General features: G+C 26.6%; 1 protein-coding gene and 1 long non-coding RNA gene across 2 annotated transcripts in view; both read right to left on the bottom strand.

Moving 5' to 3' along the window:
• Positions 1-424: 424 nt before the first annotated feature.
• Positions 425-12,995, bottom strand: LOC107450951 (uncharacterized). Its single transcript, XR_001585010.5, has 2 exons — positions 1,299-12,995; positions 425-1,267 (listed from the first exon to the last, which is right to left on the bottom strand). It is a non-coding gene; the product is annotated as an uncharacterized LOC107450951 (long non-coding RNA).
• A 1,874-nt stretch (positions 12,996-14,869) lies between these two features.
• The window catches only part of IA-2 (tyrosine phosphatase IA-2), a 357,746-nt gene continuing 350,688 nt past the window's right edge, over positions 14,870-21,927 (bottom strand). Inside the window, exons 22-25 of the mRNA XM_087157386.1 lie at positions 21,139-21,192; positions 19,383-19,447; positions 17,738-17,811; positions 14,870-16,421 (exon numbers count right to left, since the gene is read on the bottom strand). Coding sequence (XP_087013512.1) covers positions 16,350-16,421; positions 17,738-17,811; positions 19,383-19,447; positions 21,139-21,192 — 265 coding nt within the window. The 3' untranslated portion in view covers positions 14,870-16,349. The remainder of the gene's footprint in view (positions 16,422-17,737; positions 17,812-19,382; positions 19,448-21,138; positions 21,193-21,927) is intronic.

Below are 21,927 nucleotides of genomic sequence, written 5' to 3'. Positions count from 1 at the left end.
ATTCTAAAATTGCTGGTTAAATAACAATTATTTTAAACTGATCTCTGTTTTCATTTGAAATTAAACTGCGCCATAAAATCTCTCTCTCTCTTTAATCGAAAAATTCAAAATTGGTTTTTAATGGCCTTTTTGTAAGATGAGCTTTATTGCAAATTTTTTAACAAAATTAAATTTTGTTTTATGAGTTATTTTAAATTCTATTTTAGCACAGCAATAGCGAAAGAAAAAATATATTGTTAAGCCAATTTTCTCGAAAATTACCGTGAGGCATTTGCGTTTGCTTTTTCAATTGCACGGTAGTGTATACAGAAGATGATACAGTGTTACCTCAGAGGTACAGTGTCGTAAATAACTTTTGCAGTACTGTATCACATGCGCAACATGAAATTTATTAGTAAAAACTGTAAATAAAACAAGCACAATATGTTGTCCAGACCGAAGCCAGGTTTTGTTGTTTATTGAGAACAACCACGTACAACATTTACAGGTTTACTTGAGGCAGAAAAATGGCAGGAGGAAAAATATACTTTCTCATGGATTGTACATAATTTTCCAATCATACAAAACTTAAATTACAGATAGTTATACATTTCAAAGGAAATATTATTTTATTGTGTCTTAACTATAAAAAATAAACACAAATTTTCATAATGCAGCTAATAATTGTCTTAAATTATTCATTCATTCATTGTTCATTTACTCAAATATTTGTGAATAAATTTTAATGAAGATGTTTGAATAGTTTAATGTATCAGTAAAAGTTTTATTTGAAAGAAGAAATATAATGAATGGCTGATAGGACTCGATATAATTCTGAAGAAATTTTGTTTCACACTATTAAAAAATTAAGCAATACTTAGAGCTAAAAATTTAAAAAGGTCGGTTTATTCATATTTTCAAAGCCTTTGAATCTACGGGCTTAATAGAACGCAGGCGGCCAAGTCAAGTAGCTGCCTGATGTTACTTAGATTGGTACCAGTGCCAGATGAATGGCTCAGTGGGCCTTGACCAATTACCTCGACTATTAATGTAAGTGGGGCAGACGTTTTCACAGTTATGATCATTAATCTCTGTATCAGCATGTTTGAAATTTCAAGCAATGCTATAAATTTTCAGAATCAAGCTATTTTGCTTGGCAATTTTTTTCACTAAAAAATTAGTGACTCATTAATTATCAATAATTATTGCAATTCGGGTTTCAGTATCTTAAGTTAGACTGGAAATTTATTTGAGTACCTTAAGTACAACTGGAAATTTATTTGAGTACCTTAAGTACAACTGGAAATTTATTTCAGTACCTTAAGTACAACTGGAAATTTATTTTCACTATCGTAAATGTAGTTATTCTATTGTAATTAGTTATTAGTGTAAATTTAGACCCATTATTGTAAATTTTTAGCATGCCACTTGAATGTATAATTAAATTAAATAAGTTTTTTTTATAATCAATTATATATATTGTAAATTTTGCTATACTATTGTAAATCTATTGTTGCTTATACCCCTTTATTAAACTGTAAAATAACAGACCAGTAAAGAACCGTAGAAGTAATTTAAAATACACATCTTCAGAATCAAATTGCTTTGAGTAGATGTACTTTTGGTTGAAATGTGTTTTATTCACAAAAATCTTCGGATTGAAGTAAAAGTAATTATACTGGGTACAAGTTTTTGCTGCACTTATACGAATTTTTGATATTGCCTTATTTGGGTGTGGGGATTTCAAATCTGAAATTTTTTTTGCTACTGAAGCTACTATTTTTGGCGAAATGTGCAAGATTGAAAACGCTAAAAATTATGTCGCGTAATTATTGCGACAAACTTCTAAAGGAGCACATCACCAGTATTAAACTTCCATAGGAAATGTTGCGCGGAACTATTATCATACGCGTCTGAGGCATAGCCTTATTATGACCTGCTTATAAGCGGAAAAAGAAACATTTCATGATAGGAAAACGCCCATAACCGCGTACGATGACTTTTCCGGACATGGTTTCCTATGCAATTTTAATCCTAATGATGCGGCTCTATCTCCCCAAGAAGTTGGCGTAACATTACCCGACATTTGCTATATCTGCCAATTATCCCCAAAGGAAATTAATTTAGAGTTTCTTCTATAAAAAGTTGAATCAAAGTTTGTTTTTATTACTTAAAAATTTCTTTGATGACGTATTTAGACTTTATATTCATGTATTGTTAATGAAATATATTGTAAATTTTCATTTTTTAAACGCAACGCGTAAAATTTCCGTGTTGAATGTTTTCGTTTAAAGAAAGTTTCTTTATTAGTTTTGAAACACTAAGTTCTGTATCTTGAAACCTAGCAATGAAAAATGACTAATAAACATAAACGGGATTAATTTTGAATATGTAGGCAGAAAATTGTTTAGAATTCCTGTTCAAAATGTTTAAAGGTTTTAAGGCATTTTACTATTCGTCGTTTTATTTAATTTAAATTAATACAAGGTCTTGTCTACGATTTTTTCAGAAGAATATCTTTTTTGAATTATAAAATGCAGTCAAAATCTATACCTTAATAAGTACTTGTTTTAAGAGAAGTATGAAAATGGTAGGTTTAATAATATTTACTTTGAAATGTAAGTTTATAAAGAGTATAGGGGAAAAGAAATAATAAATACTATAATTTACATGAAGTATTTGGTGAACAAGATATCCACAGAGAATGAATTTTTTCTAGCTTCAAATGTGAAAAATTATAACAAATGATACTACAATAAAAAGCATTTAATAAAAATACTTTATCATGTAAAAACAACAGCAATTTTCTATAAACAATAAGTATCTTTTTGCAAAATGACCAAAGCTTTTTTTATTTGAGAATTGTGTTTAGTTATAATATAAACTATTTATATCATGGACGTCTTTATTTTATTAGAAAAATATTATATTTCGCGAAGAAAAATCTGAAAATTGATAAATGACTAAAAAAAACTTATTAAAAAATTCCTAAACAATTAAAAAATTCATAAACTTTTATAAGTCAATTAATGTTTTTTTTTCTAAAACCAAAACAAATCTCAGTTATCAATATTTTACTATTACTATTGTTACAAGTTGATTTTTAACAGCAAATTATTCATTTTCACCCTAAAGTGAAGCATTTTAAGTTATAATTTATTTAGTTTAAAATTAAAAATCTATTTGAGTACTGTCAATTTATCAGAAATTATTTGAAAAAATTTTTTACAAAATATATACATATAATAAACAGAAAGTAGATTAAAAGAAGTACAGAGTAAGATAGAAGTTTTCAATTAATTCTTTTCTCTCAGATAATAGTATAAAGAAGCACCAATTGGTATACAATATTTTCATAAAATAACAATAATCGTAACTATTCTGAACAACTATATAATTTTAGTTAAACAACAACTTTAAATATATAGTTTTTTTTCTTAGTAGTTACACTGTACAGAAATATTATTAGTATTAATGTTTTTATGAAGTACCTATTGAATAAATTGTTTATAATAATAAAGAAAATAATTTATAATAATAAAAAATAAAGAAATTGTTTTACGTGTAGTAATACGTGTGCAATTTATAGAATCTTACAAAAAACTATAAGAGTAGTGAAATTGATAAAAAGAAGTCTTAAATTAATTATTTAAAAATAGTTTACGTCAGCATTAGGTCTTAAAATTAGCAAATGCGAATTTATTAAATTTCTTGTGCATTTTAAAATTAAGATTAAACTCAAAATTCATGCAAAAACTTAAATATTAGTTTTTTTTAATAGTTCACTAACACGATCTAATAAGTAAATATTTCATTAATGGTAATTTTAACAGTGTTTAAAATTTCATACGTGGCGGTAAAAAGGGAAAAATCTTTTTTATATTTGAACTTAAAACAGTGCTATAAATGCAATTATAAGGTATTATTAGGGAATATAGTGGTGTTATATTTAAACCTCTACTAAACAATCAAACTCACAATAATGGCTAAATAAAAAATTCATGTAAACTCAGACCTCCATTTTTTGATTTTAAAGTTGCGTTAATTTTGTCAAAGATTCTTTTCGTAGCATTTGTAATATTTGCGCACAAGCAAACTACTATATTAGATGATTAGAAAATAAAAGAAGTAATAGCTTATAATTCTATATTAGCGAAAGCATGCCTAAGATTTATCTAATAAATATAGCCTAATAGCAAGAATAAGTGCATTGAAGAAAATCTGATACTAACGCATGCAATATATATGATTTTCTAAGTGCAACTACAGTTAGTGCGCAGAAGTGCGATTGAAAGTTCTAGCGTATACGGTGCATCTGTGCCGATTAATTGTGTGCCGATATTTTGAAGTGATAAACATGTCATATTATCACATGAGATAGTAAAATGTGCATAATTATGTACATGTACATGTGCGTCAATCTATTTCAAGTATAAGTGCAAATGACTTATAATTTCTAATCTACTTAGAATGTGGTAAGAGTGCAAATTGTGCAAGAAGTAAAATGTGCATTTCTACACACTAAATGTGCAATGTGCATACTATATACAGTGTTTATAATTTAAGGTATTAGCTTCTATTTCTAGTGTGCAGCTGTGCATGGTGCTGGATGTGTTCATTCTTTATGTGTTTCTTTCACTAGGGAAAGAATCCCTAGCTTCTTTGTGCGCGTGTTAGCTTGCAGTTTAGTCCTAAACCTCCTACTATTTCTTATTTCTCTGCTTGCGTTGCAGAGGCTCATTTTATATAGTTAGTAGATATTTTTATGCCAAATGAGGGGCTTGCATTGGCATAAAACGACCTTTTCGGGAGAGTTTTCCGATTAAAAGAAGCATTGAGAAGTGAAACACGATCAAGGTTAATATTTCCCCCAATTTTTGAGTAGTTTTAAAATTTCTTCAAATGATTCAGCCATAGATTGAAAAACAATGACTTGCTTGATTTGATTGAGAATAGTTCATTGGTAAAAGAAGCGTGTATACTGAAACTGAGTTTAATTATGAATAAAATAGGTTTTTATTAGTTGAGTTAGCTTTCTTGAATGTAGTATATTTACAATACCGTAAAAATACTTTTTAAGCGTAAGTTATTTACCTTTTAAGGTTATATTAAAAAGTAACATTCAGTAAATAAAGAGGAAATAACAAGGCTAAAAACGAATAGATTACATTGAAATGTGGTTATTTTGAAATATTTTCAACTAATATTCTATAAAGTAATTTGCTATGTTTTTATTCAAAAATAAATATTTTTCAGCTTTTGAAAAATATCATACAGTTTATTACAAAAATAAAATTAATAATCAGATAAAATATTTTATCTGTGCATGTCACTTTAGTTTTCAAACTATTACTAAATTTTAACATTAATTGATTGAATATTTGCATAATAAAATGTTATTTAGACATTTGAATTGGAAAATGATATAGTGTTTTGTATTAAAAAAGGAAAAATAACGTTATGCTTGAAAGTAATGTTAACTTTTGTAATGGAAACTGACAATGATTTTTCACTCTGAAATGGCATCTGATTTTTCGAAAGAAATGCCATTGATTGCTTTTTTTTTTAATTAGAAAAGACATTTGAGACTGTTTTAGATTTAAATTTGGCAAACTTGATACTATATGCTAGAGGGTTTTTAGTAGGTGGTTCTGATCTACTATATTTCAGATTGATTTACTGCTTTTAAAAGTAATTTTACATTTTTCTTGATGATTCCTAGCAAAGCCGAGAAGGGTGATATTTTTTAAAAATAATTTTGTTTCTATAAAATTTCATTCAAAACAATTTTATTTCTATAAAATATGTATGAAAACATTAACATATACGAAATAAACTTGTATGTAAGATGAAAGTAGTTTTTCGAAATTTATTCTTAATATTTATACATTACTTGTACAAAAACTTTAATATGGTTTAATCAAACAATATCATTATTAAGGTTGCTGATATATATATTCTATGTTTGGAGTTAAAACATACACTGCTCGTAAAATACGTGTAAAAAAAGTTAATAAGAAGGGTTTTAAAAATGTTGCTAAGTAATTTCATTACAATGATAGACAAATGGAATTTAGAATGTCACTGAGGCGAAAATAATAATTAAAAACAAAGTAATTTTTTTAAGTAAGTAAGGAAAAATTGTAAAATTATCTATCGGATGCTACTATTCACAAATTTTTAATTGTTAGCCACCGAGTTACTTTTTACTGAGTAAAATTGAATGATCACAACTATCAGAATATGGTAAATTTTTCCGTATTTCTCTATGGGAACACCAAAAATCTCGCTATTTTTTTCTGAAGAGCTTTGGTAATGATGTTGGTGAAATTAATACGGTTTTATATGTAATAAAATTGGTAATTTTATAGTGATACCTTAGGTCACAGCATAAAAAAAGCATTTATTTGATTAAATTTAATTTTCAGTTTAATATTTTTTATTTAAAATGCTATAACAAGAACTATAATTTTGCAAACCAGAATTCCCGTAAACCATTGACGAAAAAATGAACCATATGAACGAAAAAATTACTAAATGAATGCCATTTTTGTTTTATTAACCGAAATAAATTTTTGTTTACCAGAAATCTTATTACTATGTGGTAATATTACCAGAAATGTTTTTTTTGCATAAAGTTCGTGCATAAGTATGTTTTTTTTAAAAAAATTTAGTTTCTTAGATTAGAAATTTTCCTAAGATTAACTTTTACATTTTTTTTATAATTTAATGACTCAAATGGTTTAAACTTTATAAAATAAATGATTACATTATTTACATAATTGATTAAATGAATTTAAAAATTAATTTTTAAAAAATGCAACAATATTGAAGAAAATGTTTAAAATATTTTTTGTTTAGGAAAAGATTAAGAACTCGAAGTGCTGTTTTCTAAATATAAGGTTATCATAAAATAACATAAGTTATGCGGAGCCAAAATATTATGAAATGGTTGGGCAAAATGCTACTATCTAAATATCACAGATAATTATTTTAGGTCATAGAAAACAAGATTCCGGGATTGATTTTAAATAGCTTTAAAGTTATTTAAAAGAAAATGAAAGAAAATATCTCTTACGTAACAATTTTAATGCAAATTAATTTTCAATAATTTCTTTCATTTAAAAAATAAATAAATATTATTATGTGCTTCTTAAATGTTTTACCGAGTTTTTTTAATATTTTTAATTGATTTTTGTTGTAAAATACTTTACAACTCTATTTAAACTTTCACGGTACCTTGAACATGGTCTAATATGTTTGGCTACCAAGTTGGCTTGCATAAGCCACATTTATTATCAATTTGGCGGTGGCCTAAAATTAGTAATCAAACAGGACCAACTAATTTTCAATTAAATGAGCTCTAAACAACTCAAATTGTTTTATGATCACCCTCTAAATAGCTGAAACTATTTTTTGCTGTTCTCAATCGTAATATGTGTATACATATCTTTAGAATTTGCCAAATATAAAATAAACCTTTATTATTTCTTAGGATTTAAATTAAATTGTTTCCCGAAATTCATTTCCTTTTGTGAAAGACGCAGCGGGTACGTTCTTGCTAAGAAGAAGTTCGTCAAAAAGATAATCAAAAATTTATTTCAATCATTTAAGTTGATTTTTAGCGCAATAGGTATACATATCGGATAAAGAGGCATAGAAACTGAAAATCGAGGAAGTAATCATTTCAAAACAAAATAAGCAATTAAATGCTCTTTGCTAAATCTGAAAAGTAGCAAATTTGTAATACATTTTAACTTGACCCTTAATTTGCTCGATCAATATAATATTTTAGATATGTACATGATGATGAAATTGCTGATTAGAAAATAAAAGAAGCATTAATTACGCAATCAAGCAAAAAAAAAAAAAAAAAACTGACATGCACAATAGTTTCGTTAGGGCGACTTTACCATGCAGTCAGTGCAAGATAAAAGCAGTTTCTGCAGCCCGTCGGTTTATAACCAAAACCAGATATTAGCCCCCAATTGTTCATCGAAAAGGAAATAAGAAGCAAATCAGATACAGACTAAGTACCAAAGCACAGAAAATAGAAGTATATGCGGAGAGAACACTCAAACTCTGAGATGATAGTCAAAGGATGCAGATTCGAGAGGATTTATTGGAATTTCCATATTCTTATAAGTATCTTCAGAAATATAATTTTATTTAATATTAATTGCTTTAAATTAATTTGCAATGATGAATAATTCGTTTGAAGCAACTGCATATCTTTAAGCTTCTATTTAAGTACTTCGATTACCAGGTTCAAATCCCTGCCTTACCTGGTAGATACTATTTCTGCTCTGGAATCACATCGACCACACTGTTGGCGTAAAATATCCTCAGTGGTAGGGGAATGATGGGTTAGAATCCCCTTGCCATCGGGCTAATTGTGGGAGATTTTCGTGGTTTTCCTCTCTAAGTTACATAAATGTGGGTAAGTATCACCAAAGAAGTCCTCCACGAAGGTTAGTTTGCCCCAATGCTTGGTCCAAGTGTTCCTTGGTCTTCTGAGTTGGATTTAGAATTACAATGCTACAGAGTTGAACACTGGTAATCGTAAACTCAAAATTGGGTCGGCTGTTTAACGCTGGTTAATAAAATATTGACTTAGTGGATTACCTTTAGATTGATTTAAAACCTTGATCACAGCTCGAATGTGCTCCCTAAGAGTTTAAATAGACATAATTCTTTTCGACTTTTGGTGCTTCGATATTTCGGATGCCTTATAAAACGGACGACTCGTTTCTTTTTCGTTTAGCAGTTGGGGACCTAAGTCTGGTTCTGGTCATATACCATTGTCCTGCAGTGCGGGAAACAGCTCCAGCACTGACTGCAAGGAGATGTCCCTCTAATGAAGGTTTCAGGTATGTTACTGCTTAGGCGCTTTCCATTTTTTCTATCTTTTTCCACTTGATTGCATTCTTAGTGCTTATATATATATATATATATATATATTATTCTAATGATCTAACGATATATTACAATAAACTAAAGAACACCTGACAATACGCGACAAAAAGTTTCTATATACATATTTGGTCACTGGCAAAGCATTCTTTCGCTGTTACTACAGCTTTACTATTTACATTGTTTGGTGATTTTTTGGTCAGACGATTCGGTAGAATTTTCTTTACATTATTTACATTTTTAAATATGAATTTTTAAAAAATTTAATTTTGTGAAAGAAGTTGAGTTTGGAATTTGGAAAAAAAAATGTTTTTAGATTAATTTAAGGTTAGTATTCAGTATGTTTATTTTTTTTTTGTGAGGTAAAAATTAAATTTACTTTTAGAATTTAAATTTTTGAAATTAAAGGCAGTGGGAATAATCTGACTGTTTTATTAATGGAACAAAATTAATTTAATTTTATTTCGGCCTCAAAAATATTAATTTTCACGATTAAGAATAATTAAAAATTTATTTAAAAACCTTAAAAAAAAATTTCTATTACATACGTTATGCAACTCATTTAAATTAATTAATTTCTATACAAATGATATATACATTGTATTTATACTGCAGATAAAAAAATAATAAAACAATTAAAATTAAAAACTTTAATTTAGCGATTAAAACTTAACTTAGCATTTGGGTTTAAATATGCGTTTTTTTCCACGCAGTTCAAGTAGAAAATAAAAGAGATAGCATTTTTTTAATATAGATATTTTTTAATTTTTTATCATAGATAGAAAAGGTAAAGCATTTTTTTAAAAACTTTTTTAAAACTTAAACCATGTCTGTATATTGAATCAAACAGTGTTTGCAATATCTATAAATGTGAAAGCACAAAGTGTCAAAGTAAAAGTAAATTTCTTTTTTACTAGTTGTAATTGTACGGCCTACAATAAAACACTCCTGATTTTCTAAATGTAAGAGCTGCGCTTATGGGCTTTGATTACTTACATTGGTATCGGTCATATTTTCAGCAATCGTTTTTATAAGTTTTCAGCAAAGCATTCAGAGTATAAGCTACATATGTTTTTAAAATGAAAAAAAAAATGCATATTGCTGCTTAATAACATACATACTGTCGTTTTTAAGCTCATAGTTCGCATTGACTAATTAAATATCTTTGGACTGCTACATAATAATCATAATAATAAGAATAATAAGAATAACGCAATGCATTTAAATTTTATTAATAAATAAAAATATGAAATTTAAGTTCTGAATGCGGATGATAAATTGACGTCGTGAAATAATTAGTTACTTGATTCAAAGTTATACTTTTAAAAAAAGAAATACAATGCGATTAAAAAATTCCAATTTTTTTTCAAAAATATTAATCAGCAAAAGCTATAACATTACTGCGATATCAGGATATACAAGATGCTCCATAAAGACTGACCTTTATTTATAGTTTTAGAATCCTTAGCAGAAATTAAAACAAAAAAGTATACACTTCGGGAACCACAAATTAATATTTAAGCAGGAAACAAATAAAACCGATATCGAAATCTGATTAATCGCAGTGCAGTAAGGAAGATGTAAAAAATAAAAATGCTAGTTTGATTGCGAAAGAAAGAAAACAGAAAGGAGTTGAAAGACGTTTATTATAAATACCAACAAGTTTCAAAATCTAATTAAACCTGTTTTGATGTTTATTACTTTCACTTTGCTCTACTGTAATTTGTTAGATTTTTATAGCGTTTTTGTCTTTTCGCGCTTAAATAGCATTAATGCGACAACCTATGTGTATACCTTTTTTGTTTCTCTTTGATAAGAATATTTCTCTTTGATTATAATGTTTATTTCTCTTTAGAATCCAAAATTACATCGTTACAGGTACACCCTGCACATTTCCTTCTTCTTTTCCAACCTCTATAAATTAATTATTTTTTTAGTTTAATATAATTATTTTTTTAGTTTAATATAATTACTTTTACATTTTTATTAATAGTAATAAATTAAGGAAAGTTGAGAGAAAGAACTCCAGTTTGAATATGCAAGTCTACTGTGATGGCTATTATGATTTAATGGCTTTTGTGTAGACTACGATTGTTTGATAGCTATAGTGTTGGCAACAATTGTTCGATAGATATTGTTATGGATACTATTGTCAGATGACTTTTGTGCTTGCAACTATTGTTTAATGGCTATTGCATTGGCTCATATTGTTCAATGGCTATTGTGTTGGATGCTGTTGTTTAATGGCTATTGTATTGGTCTCTATTGTTTGATAACAACTGTGTTGGATTCTATTGTTTAATGGCTTTTGTGTTGGCTACTATTGTATAAAGACTATTATAATGGTCTCTATTGTTCAATTGCTATTGTGTTCTATACTAATGATTGATGGTTTTTGTGAGGGCTACTATTGTTAAACGGCTATTGTATTGAGCTCTGTTGTTTAATGGCTGTTGTGTTGGATACTATTGTTTGATGGTTTTTGAGTTAGTTACTATTGTTTCATAGCTATTCTATTGGCGTCTATTGTTCAATAGGTATTGGCTATTGTTTAATGAGTGTTGGCTGCTATTGTTTAATGGCTATTGCATTAGTCTCTAATGTTTAGTGGCCATTGAGTTAGATACTATTGTTTAATGGCTATTGTGTTGATTAAAATTTTTTAAAATCAATTTTTGCTGCGCATTATTTTTTATGATGTTGGAGATACTATTGTTTAATGACTCTTGCGTTGGCTACTATTGTTTAATGGATATTATCTTGCATTATTTTGTCACAGATATCGTTAAAACTGAGGACAATAATTTCACTCTTAACAGGAAAAAACTTATGCTTGAGAACAAAATGGTTTCTTTGAATGCTTTTGTTTTAACATTAAATTTACGTAATTTTCTATTTAATATTTTTTTTTATTATTTATAATGAACTTTATAATTATAAAAAGTAAAGTATAAATTATTCTTTTGAGAGTTGATTTAATTCCACTTTTTAAATAAAAGCAGTAAAAAAATGTTAAAACAAAGTTGATCTTTAACATTTGAGAGTTAATTTTTTGCTTTCAATTCAAATGCATATGCTTTCAATTCAAATAACAAAATTAGTTAAGTTGCATTGCATAAAATTGTTGAATAAACTTGATCGAAAAATTAGAAACAGTACTAACATTAAATTTTTTTTTAGAAAAACATACAAACATACTTCGATAATAAAGTAAGAATTAGGACGGATTAGATTATCAAGCGAACCAGGTTGAAATACGAAATATAACAATTTGGTTTCTACAATGCTCTTCTTCCGAACTGATAATAGTTCTGCATGATATGTTTTCATTCGTTTTCATTTCGTTGTTTCATTCATATTCAGGTTTCAAGTAAAATATGCGTCATATTGCTCTCGTTGTTGGACTAATTTTGGATAGTTTTCTTGGTTTTCTTCTCAATGCAACTCGAAAGCTTATTAAATATAAGATTGTTCTGTTAAAATAGAGATTGTTCTGAAAATGTAACTAAAAATGGTACAGAATTTATTATTAAGAGCCGCACACCCACTTTATTGACCTGTTAATTTTCTGTCGGTAATAAATATTTATAAAACAATTTAATAATCCAAGACCAAGACTGATGCCACCGTTCAGAAACCAATTTAAGTTTTGATTTTAGAATAGTAGAAAAAAATTTAACGGTTTTTGAAAGATGAGAAAAAAGCATTTCAAAAAATTAAAAAGGCTGATATCAAAAAGTTATAGATTAAGTGAACAACTTCATTTTAACGCTTTTCGTAAATTGTTAGTAGGTAGTCTTTTTTTCTTAGTTTCAGTGAAATAGAAATTATATATATATATATATATACCTAATAACTAAAGTTATTTTTGAATTAAATTAAAATTTAGTAATATAACTGTCAATTAATGAATTTATGTATATATCGGAGGAAAAAATAAATATTTCAAAGCAGTAGGATAATAGAAGGTATTTCAAAAGCACAGTGTATGCTAAAGAGTAAATTTATTCATACCCTGTCTTGCGCGCTTTTTGCGTGTTGCGTGTATATTCATAATACTTATTTACATTATGTACAGACAAATTAACGTGATATATATATATATATATATATATATATATATATATATATATATATATATATATATATATATATATATATATATATATATATATATATATATATATATATATATATATATATATATATATATTATATACCTATTGTATATACAAAATTGTGGCGCTCGAAATCTAAATAGTTAGTTAGTGCATTAAGGGACGATTTTATGCTGGTCACAAGCAAAACAAGTGACTATATCTATTTACAAATATTTACAGGGATAACTTTAGTAGTTATATTATGTACACATTGAAAGTCCGAGATCAAGATGCTGAAACTGTTGCTGTAGAAGACAGATTCCAGAAAGCATTAAGAAAAAAAGGATGAGAAAAGCCTATGGTACCCAATGTTAAATCTCGAAGATATTATTTACAGGAGAATATACGCTTTAAGGAAATATCGTCAAAACATTATATTCTCTAATTTAAATCGGAATACGGTAGAAATTGTCAGCAACCTTAATATGATATTAATTGGAACGCTGCATAATATGGGTCACTTTAGGAACTTATTGAATATGTAGCAACTTTGAATTAGCTCCAAATTTCGAACTATGTAAGCAAAAAGAATGGAAATTTATAATTTAAATGTTGCCAATGTATTTTAAGTTGTAAATTTATGACAACAGAATGTATTAACAATGCCCGCATCAATGATATATTTCATGGTATATTTTGGGTTTATTGGCCATGATGTTTTGTTTAATCTAATAGTTCAGGAAAAGTTTTTCTATAAAGACATCAACTTTTTTAAATCAAACAGTTGAGCATAAGAAAATGTCTTAGTATTTAATTTAGAATTTAATGAATTAAGTTGCAGTAAAGAGATCGATATAGTTTATATGTAATGCAACAATATTTCAAGTAAAAAAAGTACAACTATATTTCAAGAAAGTATCCTCGCTTTGAATTTGAAAATTAATGTTATAGGGTAATAAAATGCCATAAAAAGTTCGGCTAAAAGCGTGTTTGCTTAGTTATGGTTTTCTATTGACATAGAATTATAAGCTTATACTATGTTAAAATATTGCACTAAGAAAAGAAAGTATGATTGGAACTATAAGAATACAGTAAAATTTACATTGATTTTGACTGTAAAGGGGGAAAACCAGAAAGTGAGTTAATTTTTAATGAAGTTCTTTGGTAAAATTAACAATAAAATATTGTTTTATAATGTGTGTTAAAATTTAGTAAATAATTTCTTAATTTTGGTTTGATACCTTCGAGTATGGCATAAAAACCATTTAAACGGTTATATTTACTTTTAAGGTTTGCTATTTTTACTAAATGTGTGGTGATAAGAATTACAATTTTGGAAACAAGAATTTACGAGAAAGTGTTGCCATATGAAGAAAACCGTATGTACCGTATATTTTAATTTCCGTATATTTTAATTTAAAATACTGCATATTTTAATTTAAGATCCAGAATTTTTTTTATTATCAGAAATGTCTTTACAGTATGGTAATTTCACCAAAATTTATCTTTCGAAGTGTGAGAGAAAAAATTCCAAACTTAAATGTAGGCCAGAAAATTGTATATTCTTTTAATTTAACATGAATCTATTTGCTTGAAATACAGTGTTAATTAAATTTTATATTTAAAACAATATTATTTTATCTCGAAAATATAGCTATGTAATGTGTGGTATAAATGTGAAAATAGATAGAAAATAGGATGCTTACGGGCATCTAAGTTATAACTATATTTCATTTAAAGACAGCCAGCTGTCGAATTAAAGCTCGTTGGGGAAATTGCTATAAACTAAAAATTTATATTATTATAAATTTCAATATATATTATAATAAATTTTAATATTTACAGGCCAGCTGAAATATTTGTTTTCTTCAATTAAATTTTGGAGTTTTATTTTAATCGTTCAGTCTCAAATCAGTTTTCTGCTTTAATTGCTTATAAAATGTTTTATAAGCAATAAACTATAAATAAAGATGAATAAATTAGTCTTTTTAGTGTTTTTAATTAAGTGTGGTGTAATAGGAATTATAATTTGAAAAGTCAGAATTTTTGGTAAATCGTTACTATTTGAACGGAAAAATTATCAAATGAATGATTTAAAGATCGTATATATCGGTTTTGCTAACCTAAACTATACAGTTTCTTTTACCAGTAATGGAATTACTATAATTTTACCAGAATTTTTTTCTCCGTGTATGAGCGTAAAATATTAAATGCAGTAATGTACACTAATTAAATTGCAGTAGCATAATTGTATAGTATTTGACCATTTTTCAGGAGAAAATTTCAAATATTTAAATTTGTATCTCAGTCAATAAAATCAATTATTATTAGTTTATCGCAATTAGTTTAAATAATTACTATATGTAGATTTTTAATTAAAAAACCACTTTATGCATATATTAAATTTCAGTTTCGGTTTTCCCACCAATTAAAAATTATTTCAGTAATATTTTTATATCTCTTTAAAACCAAAAGGTATATCAGAGGCCTGAGTTTTATGCAAATAAGATATGTGGTATGATTTAAATAAAAGTAATTATGCGAATTAACTAGCTTTTTAAACACACAGATTTACATTTATACACAGAATATATAGTTTAGTTAACATGCATGTATCTTTTAGAAAGGAAAAAATTGTCATATTTTGTAGTTTCAAAAACTATTTTTTCCTAAGATATGACTAAGTAGGTTGGATTAAATATATATTATAAATAACACAGAATGATTTACTTGAAATAGTTGAAATAAAGTTTCAACGAAAAAAATTTGGTCAACAAAATTTAAAAACCAGATATTCTTTTTTTCCTTACTGATATTTGACTAATTTGGTAAAAAATTAATTAAATGAATAAATCGTTAGTAAAATGAATAAAATGAAATGAAATACTTCAAAATAATTTTTAAATTGTAAATAGTGATTCTATAAATTTTATTTTGTGTATCCACTTTTATTATTTCATAAAAGAATAATTTTCAGAAAATATTTTTTTTTATTAAAAGGATATGTCTGATTTATAATATTTACAGCTTGATACATTAAATAGTGTTGTTTTATATACAAGTTTGGTATATTTAGAGCTCTAGAAATATTCGCTGAATAAAAAGTTTAATGTTCGCAAAGTTTATATCTTGTTGACCAAATTTTTTCCATTAAGAAACATAGATAGACAATCACAGAGTAAATAAACTTAATTTACATGGGGCAGAGAGTTGAATGCAGGGAGGAAGAGAACTTATCTTTAAGTAGTTCAAATGGTTACTGTAGTTCACGCTCTGATAGGTTATTATATTGTGTAATCAAAATGATTTTCTTTGCCATTCATCAATATATTGTTGTTGTTGAAGTACTTGTGACGACTATTGTGATAGAGCTTTTAAGATTGCGTGAACTTCTTCGGCGATGGCCATCAACACAAACTCAAATTGAGCCTAAAATTAAAAATCATGAAACTCAAAATTCGTTTTAAAATTAAAAAATATGAAAGTAAATTAATTTTTTAAAGATAGTTTAAGCAAAAGTTGAACCATTAACTGGTAGTATAATATAGTTGTAAAATTAAAGTCCTTTTTTTATTATGTGTCCTAAACATTTTACAATGTGTTGAGATTGGTTTGTTTTTCAGGTTCAAACACGGTTGATCCATTCCTAAACATTTTACAACGTGTTGAGAATTGTTTGTTTTTCAGGTTCAAACACGGTTGATCCATTCCTAAACATTTTACAACGTGTTGAGAATGGTTTATTTTCAGGTTCAAACACGCTTGATCCATTCCAAAACATTTTACGTGTTGAGAATGGTTTGTTTTTCAGGTTTAAACACGGTTGATCCTTACATATATATCGATGGTTCTTAAGTTTGAACAGTTGGATTATGCAATTCTTGATAGCCTCATTAATTAAAATAAAAAAGATGTTGGATAAAAATTTAAACAAATTATCTTAAAATCCAATCTACATGGGTATTCATAGAAAATGTCATGTTTCGTAGACAGACAAAAACAAAAGAATATCAGAATATAAAGATAAATAAGGACGAAACCTTTTGACTCAGGAAAATTTGTCTAACTACGAGTCCTGCGATGGGTGAAAAAAATGAAAAGAAGTAAAATGTTCATTGTTTTCAGGGATGGTTCAGTGTACAGTGTCTTCGCTTCTTACACGAATGATTTTGGTTCGTTGGTAGTTGATTTATTCGTATACTGTTTCAGGCTTGAACCTATCTCCATGGTTTGATTAAAAATTTTATAATGGTTGACGCCCCATGCATTAGAGTACAGTAAAAATTGAGGTAATGGTGTTTCGTTTTTTTAAATTTTTAATCTAGATTTTGTAAATGCGAGTTTCATTCACATTCTCGTGAAATTAAAACCGTTTCAATATTTGATCCAAGAGTTGCATTCTCTTCTGAACTAAAAAGTTGCATAAGTGAACATTAACTTATACATACTAACCACGTTATGTATTTTTTTAAACTTCAATAATAAAATAACTATATCCAAATGAGTTCGAATCTAAAGTCACCTAGAAAAGTGAGTTAGTCCCTAAATCCCATTATTCAAATTTTTTTCTAATTTGAGAAAGATTTTAAATAAATTTTATATCTTCCTAAATAATAGAAAACTTCATGACTATTTATAAAAATATAAAATTGAAAGATAGGTAAAATATAAATTGGTTTCAGGTTTGCTTTTAAATCAATCCTAGTAAATAAATGCATAAAAAAGGCAAGAAAAGCATAATTTACTTTTGTTTTCACCATTCCACAACGCTGATCTCGGACATGTTCCAAAGTAGCTGCTATGTCAATTTCCTTCGCGCCTGCAATATCAATAAAAAGTATGCATGGTTATTTTAAGGTACAACGTAACTAACTACCAATACGTTTCAATTATAAATTGTTAAGGTTTCAATAAAGGTTTTAGTAAAGTTTTATTCTCGTGTTACCTCGTGTCTGTAATAATATAAACAATGTATAAAATGGATAAATTGAAAAAAATGTAAATTAGGATGGTATTTCTCGAAAGCAAAATTAAATTAGTTTTATTGAAAGAAATTCCCAGGGATTCTAGTTCAGCTGCTTATCTCCTGAGTTCATGTGTCTTTTCAGAAATTTTTTTAGATAATAAGGATTCATGAATGCAAGATAAATTGTTTCGCCATGTAAATCTATTTCTTATCACCTCTAATAGAGGGGATTAGTTGATTGACTTCCTATCTGAATTGTTTTCAATAACACTATAAAATACTGTATATTTTCACATCGTTATGTTTATTTGAATTATTTTTGGTAGTATACGTAAAGCGTTTAATCTTTTAGGATAAAAAGAATGCCAAAAGATGCTAAATAAGTAAATTTGAAACACAAAACTAAAAATCAAGGTAAACCATTTATGTAATTTAAATTTTGCTTTAATGGTAAGTATTATATTGAACATTCTTTTATTGAGCCTTGAATATATACAGCGAATTCGATTTACAATTTTTACTACAAATTTTTATTTTTTTATATAGTTTGTTAAAATTGGATATAGAGTATGCCTTTTTAATTAGCACTATTCACAACTTTTCGAAATGAAATATTTAATTTATGTTTCTTCAATATTTTTATTTAAATAAAAAAACTGAAAGCTTACATTAAAATGTACTAAGATTCTAAGTTATTAATTATTATTATTTTTTCCTTCTCCTAATAGTAAAGTAGAGTTTAAACTTATTGAAAAAATAAAAACAGTTATTTAATTATCATTTTAATATTGAGTTGGCAATTAAGTTCCCATCGTTTTTTTTTTAAAGTTTAAGACTTTGGGACATTCAATTTTTCTTGCTAGTTTCCTTGTTCTTTCTTACATATTTTCATGCAAAAGTTGGTTTAATCACTCTTCGATTAACAATTAAACAGAACGGCATATACAAGATGCAATTAAAGAACCAAATTTCTCTTTTTTTTTGCCTGGAATATAAATCAAGAGTGGTTCCTTCAGCTATGGCTCTTTTCCCGTACACAGCACAAATATCACGAGTAACTTTTCTCGCCTTAGAACCTTGATTAATAGCAAAATGTTATGTTGAAAACACAATTTTTTTAAAAACTTTACATTCCATTTGAATGATCTGAAAATTAACAAAAATTTACTCGAACAATGAAAATAATTTATTTAGAGGAACAAAACATCCCCTTTCGAATCATTTAAATTATTATGCCAAACACATTATTATGCCAACAGCTCGTTCAACCTTAAGTTTTTAAAAGAAAACGACGGGAACTTTGTTGCCAAAAGACTAAATGTAGTAATTTAAATCAAATAGTAGTACTTGAGTGGAATAATAGTAATATTTAAGTAATAGTAATACTTGAGAATAATAGTAATACTTGAGTGGAATTTACTTACCTTTAGACATCCGATTCAATACCATATCAATTAGGCAGTAAGTCCCTGTTCGGCCGATTCCGTCACTGAAAAAAGAAAGAATTTTTATGAAATTAAAGATCGTACGGAAATAAAATTAGGCTATACAACATTGTTATTCAGAGAAAATTGTAAAAGTAAATGTTACTTACAAACTGTAATTTAAATTATCTTTAATTACTAAAAGTAACAAAATTACTATTTTAAATATTCATTTAACTATTGAAGAAAAAGGATGTGTATATTCATAATCAAATCATTAACATTCGTTACTTATTGTCTCAAGATATTTTAGATTGGAGTTAAAAATAAAATGACTCTGTGTCTTTATGAATATTTTTTTTTTGAAAATATAAAACTTATTTTTAAACATTAATTAGAGGGTTTTTCTTTGTTCACGTCATTCACCAACCCCCGATTTCCGTTCAATACTTTACGTTTCTTAAATATAAACAGATTGCTTAGTAATAATTATTTTTATTTTATCAATGCATACATAATTCCCTATTCAACTCGGATAAAATTTAAACCTAATCATTTTTCTCGGTTTTAGTTGAAACTTCATACTCAAATCTTGTATTTCAGTTTTTATGTGTTTTAATTTACAATAAAATTCATTAAATGTTTTTATACAAAGAGTTTATTAAGAAACAGGCTAATATTTTGTTTCGCAACATTGTTTAAAGTTTTGATTCGTTATTTTGTATCATTATTTTAATTTTAATTATCGACTGGGGAGAAATTTAAACATTTTATGATTAAAATTAATATAACTTATTGAAAAATAATTTAAACTTATTTGCAGTTTAGTAGTTGTAATAATGTAAAGTTTTGTAATAAGCCTATAAAAGATTATTTCAATTACGATAAAGGTACAGCAGTTTATTTTCAAGATAATAGATTAAAGGAAGAATAATGATAAAAAAAATATAATAATTTTAAAAGTGTTATTGAGTAAATACATAAACGATAATAATACATAATTCCGTTACATGCGGTATAAATAATAATTTACAGGTACATAAATGCTGTTAAAACTTTTATTACTGTTATACTAATGTTTCTCTATTACTGATTAGTTTATTTAATTTACCTATTTAATGAGAGAATGCCAAAACAACACCCAGAAAACAATTACAGAACATAATCTTCTAATAATATATGGAAAAATATAATTTTTAGAGTTAAACATGGTTCGGTGTAGTTAAATTTAGATAGCACTATTCTAATCACGTATATAAATATATTCAACAGAAGATAAAGTGTCAGTGTTAATATTTATTTCACACAATGAAGTTGGATTGTTATTTCATTAAAAATAAAACCAGAAAGTTATATATAAAAACATACTTCCTTTTCTCTTCTAGAAAAGATGAGAGATAAGAAGACTAAGTCTACACTTTTTCACGCCATTGATTGATATTATTTAACAGCATTAAATGTCAATTACGATTCTCTTTAATTCCATATTACTTGATTATATTGTATAGATAGATTTGTATCGTCTATTACCATGGCAACAATTCAACAACTTAATATAATTTTTTCTAAAGTTCTGCTTTAAAATTTCACAATAGTTTAATTTTAGCTATAATATGATAAGAATTATGTTTTCAATTTCTTGCCAATGCAACGTAAACACGTTTTCATAAATTAATATTAAAAAAGAATTACGGTCAAGGTTAAATTTAAAAACAATTGCACTGTTAATATTTTATTTAAATGAAAATTATCTTACCTGCAGTGAACCACAATAGGGCATGATCTTCCTCTGTAGGACTTGTTCACTTTCCTTTTAAGGAAAAAAATACAATAGTTACACACCAGCATTTTTTATTATATTTAATTATGAATATTTTTTGTATATAGCGTGCAAGAAGGGAAAATGCGTGCATGGAGAAAGCCCGAACTAAGGGTTATATTGAGTTATTATTATTGAAAACAAAACTTAATTATTATTTAAAACAAATTTATTTGAATATATTTCATAATGATTAATTCATAGTGATTAATGAATTAATTTGAATACATTAATGTACGCATAAATGAGCAAATTGATATGCAGATCGCATATTTAATTTTACATTTAAATAATGTATTAAAGTTTATGCCTGCTCTATCATATGTTTTTTTGACATTTAACTATAATTTTTTTATAATTATTTAAAATAAAAGAAAAACAAGTGTAAAAAAAACGGAATAAAAACTTATACATTCGCTTTTTAAGACTCAATTTGTAAGCGGATTCCTTCTTAACGGGTACGTTAGACAAATAAAAGTATTAACTAATAATTGCTTAATGAATTATATATAGATAATAATACTTTAACAGCAATGGTTTTTAGAATGGTTCACAAATGAAATACCATTGTCATTATAAACTGCGATAAGATGCTTTTTTTGGTTACAACTATATTCCTTTTGTTGAAACTATATAGTATTCTACAACAGTTTAAATCGTTTGTTGCAACATTTTTGAAAATTTTAACTGTTATTTTATTCGGCTAAAACGCTTTTTTGGTACCCT

The sequence above is a fragment of the Parasteatoda tepidariorum genome, chromosome 2 (assembly GCF_982258835.1).
Source record: "Parasteatoda tepidariorum strain Cologne lab strain chromosome 2, Ptep-v5.0, whole genome shotgun sequence".
Classification (NCBI taxonomy): Eukaryota; Metazoa; Arthropoda; class Arachnida; order Araneae; family Theridiidae; genus Parasteatoda; species Parasteatoda tepidariorum.
The sequence above is the reverse complement of the archived record's forward strand: the minus strand, read 5'-3'. Positions and strand labels throughout refer to the sequence as shown.